The sequence below is a fragment of the Melanaphis sacchari genome, unplaced genomic scaffold (assembly GCF_002803265.2).
Source record: "Melanaphis sacchari strain LSU unplaced genomic scaffold, SCAv2.0 Contig248_pilon_pilon, whole genome shotgun sequence".
Taxonomy (NCBI): domain Eukaryota; kingdom Metazoa; phylum Arthropoda; class Insecta; order Hemiptera; family Aphididae; genus Melanaphis; species Melanaphis sacchari.
This window is the reverse complement of record NW_020271123.1, coordinates 8,741-14,870: the sequence shown is the minus strand read 5'-3', so window position 1 is coordinate 14,870 and position 6,130 is coordinate 8,741. Positions and strand designations below refer to the sequence as shown.

At 33.1% G+C, this 6,130-nt stretch overlaps 1 protein-coding gene across 1 annotated transcript in view; it reads left to right on the top strand.

The window, feature by feature from the left end:
• Positions 1 to 5,846: 5,846 nt before the first annotated feature.
• LOC112594926 (zinc finger MYM-type protein 1-like) overlaps positions 5,847 to 6,130 on the top strand; it is a 5,288-nt gene continuing 5,004 nt past the window's right edge. The window contains exon 1 of the mRNA XM_025339947.1: positions 5,847 to 5,916. Coding sequence (XP_025195732.1) covers positions 5,847 to 5,916 — 70 coding nt within the window. The remainder of the gene's footprint in view (positions 5,917 to 6,130) is intronic.

Genomic DNA, 6,130 nt, shown 5'->3' with positions numbered 1-6,130 from the left:
CTTGTGAGAGTACGGGATTTTTACGGTCCCAATAAACCACCCATGAGTAAAGGGGAACACTTTACTCACGACCTGTGAGCCGCACCGCGTGATGACCCAAGGGCCAAGTCGTTGGAACTCACAGGCTTTGATACAAACAGTGACGAATGAACGTCAAAGATTTATTTAAAGAAGAAAAAAAAAATAATATCAATAAATAATGAGAATATAGAATATTAGGGTGATCACGTGGGTATAATTTAATGTTTAACATAATGGAATTAATAATTTAATGTGGCTCTCACACACAGAATTACAATAGTTTAATAATAAAAGGGAACATACTGTTTTAGTATAATTCCGGGAGGCACCTGACAAACATTAGGAATAATATAATATGAGGAAACAACGAATCTTCGGATCGGCCCGCGAGGTTCGACGGACTGTGAAGATGATATTTTATTATGTTACCTCGCCGACCGTTGGGTTACCGTCCGGCATATCGCTAAGGACGGTAAATACGGGAGAGAGAAAAAGAAAAAAGAAACAGGCCTATTAAATAATATGATAAGGGTTTTGGGGGGAACATGGATTTTCGGAGAGATATATTACACAATTGACGTGACCTCCACGTTGATGACTGGAGTTGTTGATGTGATTGATTGACGGCTGTGGTAGGCTGGTCGGGTGACCGTCGACACACATACACGTGGTCGACATGGCCCACCGGCGTCAATCACTGGTAGGACGGCGGCTTCTCCCACATCGGGCCCGCGTTAGTGTTTAGCCCCTCATGGCGGACGTTACAGCGTTGACGTAAATGAAAAAATAATAACAATAAAAAAGACTTTGTCTTTTCGGTCGGACGTCCGACCACGAGGGTGAGCGAGCCAAAAAGAAAAAGAAACGGTAAAAAGCTGAGACGTTGATGTCTGGTTCAGTCAGAAAAAATGAGTGATGACCGCTGGCCGACGGCGTCCGGTCGCTGGTCGGTGTTGTCCAATTGATGTCGTAGTGGGGAAGGTCAGGGTAGGTATATTACGGGACTTTACAATATTTTGGGGTGTACGGTATAATTGCCTGCGGGCCGTACCGGCGGACGCGACGAAAGCGCTGGAGGCGACGGGCGGCGGACAACCGCGGCACGTCGGCGACGAACACTGCATGGTAAAGGGGGGACGGGGAACATTAATTGCATAATACTGCGATAATTTCTGCATTAGTGCGCGATAATCATAATAATGTATAAATTAGGTACGCTTATTAGTGGCAATATGGGTACAGGTATGTTTGTATTTATAATAATATTGGTACAAAAAATACTGTGACGTTACAGAGTTTATGTTTTCTTCAAATTGTATTATTTTTTTTTAATTTCTCACTACCAAATAAATATTTTCGGAACTTGTCTCGTGGCCTTGACATTATTGATTTTGTATTTAATATTATTATATTATTTACCAGTTCAAAAGTTTAATAGTATATAATAGTAACTTATTAGTTAATATTACTTATTATTAACGTCGTACGGTAGATTACCTAATGCTATTATTACTATTACCATTGATTATAAAATAGACAGATAGGCAATGTAATGTTAATATTTGGTGACCATTCATATGATGCAGCCACTATGGAGCGCTAGTGCAGAAAATGATGCAACCGCTAAACGCACTAGTGTAGTGGTTAGTTTATGATGCAACCGGTAAATAAGCGCTAGTGTAGAAATGATGCAAAGGTGGTGTACCCTCTCATAGGTAGGTAAGCAAAGAGGAGGGTGTCCAGATTCTAGGTGGTGGTACCACTACCATAGTAAGGTGAGGAAGAGCGAGGGTACAATAGTTGTCGTTCTAAAAATAGAATATATTATTTCATAATTCGTTATCGCATATCCGATGACCGATATCATTAAATATCCAATTGACTGCTGTTTAGTGTTTACTGTTTAGTCGTTTCTTGTTAGTGAGAGACAATTTTTGAGTTACCAACTCTTACTGTGATCTATGTGATCAGTCTTTAATACAAAAAATAATTTTTATTGTTTTGAGTATAAAATTATCTGAAAATGTCTGACAATAAATGTCAGTATGTGAATTGTGGCAAGTCGAGGAATTTGTTTCCGAATTTACGACTTTATCGTTTTCCAAACGACAAGAGAAGAGAAGTTTGGATAATAAATTTGGGTAAATAATATTTGATTGATCTTCACAGGAAACACAATTCTATTTTCGATTGAACCCGAAAAACTGCATAATAGGTACATTTGTCAAGAGCATTTCCCACCTGAAAGTTTTACAAATTTTTCTAATAAAAACCGTTTAACTAACACTGCTATTCTCTATTATATAATAATAAATCTGAGCAACAGCTATGTACATCTTTAAACTTAAACGGAAATCATAAGCCTGAACAAGAATTTATTTAAATATCAACTCCAACTAAAACATATACACATTCAAAATCAAATATGGTAGAGTTAGTTTTCCCAAGTCCCCTTTCTTTACTTTCTTCTACACAAAAAGCTAAAATAACAAATATAATACACATGTCTATCCCCAATTTAAGAAGAAAACTTGATTCAATTGAAATAGATACTCCTAGAAAATTGAATTTAAAGCAAAAATTACAACAAAAAAAAACAAAATAATTCATAATAAAATAGTTCATATTTCAAAATTAAAAAAAAAAAATAATCTTAGTACTCGTTATAATTTTAAAAATTTAATAAATATGCATAATTTTTCTTCTATAAACTCTAAATGACTATGTAATTAAGAGATAAGCACCATCAAATAGTTTAAACAATGTAATAAATAAAATTTCAACTAATTGAGCGCGTAAAAAATAATAACATAGTTAAAAAATGGCTTGATGAATCATTAACAAACTACATAGATCATAAAATGTACATAATTGAACAACTCTTAATTTGCAAAATTTTAATAAAACAAAATTATTTTCAACTACTTCAAAATTAGCAAAACTTTCAAAATTAAAAATATTAAACCATATTTAATTAAATTAAATAAATGTTTTCTTGTTCTGGCATTGTACCTTTTTGCATAAAACAATAGAAGCAGTATTAATTGTCCTCTATAGGACTCACATTTAATAGTTCTTTTCAGAACTTTGTGTTGATTCTATTAAACAGTTCTTTTTAGGACTAATTACTTCAATTTTATAAAACGGTTCTTTTCAGAACTAATAAACATCACAATTTACTATTATTCTAAATAAATGTATTAATTCTAAATCCAGACTCCAATGTAATGTAATTTTGGTCTATCTTTACTCGCAATCGTTTTTCATAATATGCAGATTTATTGTTAGTTTCTAAATTTAACACATTCAATATGTACACCTACTCAATATTAAAATACAACTGCATTATTTTATTTATAAATAATAATAATAATATTTCATTAATTGTATTATTTATGTTGTTGCGATTTTATTATTTTTAAATTTGAACATAAAATAATTTATTTTATTTTATAAAAAACTATGATATGGATAAAAATTTGCTGTATTGTTAAAATTTGGTAAATCTTGTGTTGTGTATAATGTAAATTGTAATACAATATTTTTTTACAAAGCAGATTTTACTGAATTAGCATTGTAAAATAAATTAATTTTTCGTAATAAAATTAATAATTACTTTTTGGTCGCGTACAACACAATGTAATAACGCAGAATATGAAAATAATTAATAATAATTTTACATTATTGTGGTGAATGGTGATAGTGCGATGCACGGAAAATATCATTTATCGTAGATAAAGTAATTTACAAGCTTATCGCTTTTTCTGTCATTGCCAAAAACCGGTCTAAAAATATGTTATTACTACTTGCCATCAGTACTCAGTATTAATAATATAATATTAATTCATACAACGCTACCTATTGGCAGATATTATAAATAAAATTTTAGTCACCGAAAATCCCTATACCAATGTCTATCTGTCTATTTTATAATCAATGCTACTACTCATAAAATATTTTTCAAATTTTAAAAATGATTTTTGATCTCACACGTTTAATTTTATATTGCTCGATTGATGATGTCAAAATATATTATATTACAATATACTTTACACGGACATTAAATCACACAATAGTATTCGAATAAATCAATTATAGTTATTGCTATATAACAGTCTGCACGATTCAAATGTACATATGTGATATGCAATTTATATTATAGCCCGAGAACGTTCTATTGATGACAATACAGTTGTTTCACTCAGTTTTGACCGTGAATTCACTATTTTTTTTTTTTTTTTTTTTATTTACATAAAGGCTTCAATAACAATGATTATTAGCCTATGATTACAAAATGTTGTAGTTTTACAATATAAAAGGAGACATTATTTAATTATTTTAGGCGAAAAATGTATAGAAGGAAAAATTAAAAAATTAAAATATATAATATTTACAGTTTTTTATCTAAATCTATTTTTTTGAAAAATTTAAAAATGTTGCCGGAGTTTTGCTGACTGAGGGCTTCTTCAAGTGATCTTGGATTATTGAGAAGGACCCGTGCGGATGAGTGTTTGGGACAGTCTATAATGATGTGTGCCATTGTAAGGGGAGTTTTGCATGTGTCACACGACGGGGGGGACTCCTTGGTTATCAAATATGAGTGTGTGATATGAGAATGGCCTATTCTGGATCTGTTTATAATTATTTGTTCTCTCCTGGATATGTTCTCTGGATATGCCCATTTGGACACAGTTTTTTTGATATTTCTGAGTTTGTTGCTGGTGGGTATTGAATCCGAGTGATTTTGCCATGTTTTTATAATCCGTTTATGGGCTTCATTCGTGAGATCTTTATTTGGTATTTTATTTATGAAAGTAGAGGTTGAGGATGTAACTGCTTCATTGGCCATTTTATCAGCTTTTTCATTTCCGGGGATACCGATGTGGGAGGGGACCCACATAAACTTAATATTGTTTATTGTCGAGGAAATAAGGTCTTTGGTAAGTTAGATTACTTCATTTTGAGGGTGATGATCTTGTAGTGAGTCAAGGGCGCTGAGAGAGTCACTTATTATGAGTGTATACTTATAGTCTGATTGAATAGCGAATTGGACTGTCATATATAACGCATAGAATTCCGCTGTGAAGATGCTGGAGAATGATGGCAGTCGAAAAGTTCTAACAAGCGGACCGTCTACTATTGCGAAACCTGTGCCATTTATACTTTTAGATGCATCTGTATAAATAAGAGTGTAGTTGTGGTATAAGATGTCAATAGATTCGTAGAATAGGGAAACAATGAACGAGTTTGGAGTATCGTTTTTATTATATTTGAGAAGATCCGTATTAATATCCGGGGACCAAGTCCAAGGCGCTTGTATTGGAAAGGAGGACTTGTTGGTTAAATCTATATTAAGGTTAATATTCTTCTTTATTTGATTGAAGTTTTCAAAGATCGTCGTGGGGGATTCCATTTTAGTATTTATAAATTGTTGGTGGAAGTTAGAGGAGGATATATGTTTTGGCTGGTTCGAAATCTTGATCATGTATTTAACCGTGTTAATGTTACGAATGATATGGAGGGGAGGTTCACCGGCATTCCACAATATGCTGACCACTGGACTTGTTCTAAATGCACCAGTGGCTAGTTTGATTCCTTGATTGTGAATCGGATCGATTGAGGAGAGTGTTTTAGCTTTGGCAGTGCCATAAATGACAGAACCGTAATTCACAAGTGAAAGTATTAATGATTTGTAAATTAATATAAGGCTATCCTGGTCGGAACCCCATGAAAGGTTTGATAAAGTTTTAATAATGTTCATTCTACCCATGCAACTAGTTTTTAGTTTTTTGATGTGTGTTTTTCATGACAATTTGTGGTCGAAAATGAGTCCTAGGATACGTAAGTTGTCCGAAAAATTTAATGGTGTCATGTTCAGGGTAATTGAAGGAGCAGGTGAGTTTTTTTTTTTATTAAATATGATGCCTTGAGTTTTGGTAGGGGAAAAAATAAAGCCAGTCTTAGAGGACCATATGGCTAGTGTGTTTAGGGACTCTTGAAGGAGTTGGGAAGAGGTTACTAGGTTTTTCCCACTGCAGTATATGTTGCAATCGTCTGCAAAGAGTTTGTATTTGACGGGAGACGGAAGATTGTCGCCGATATCATTAAT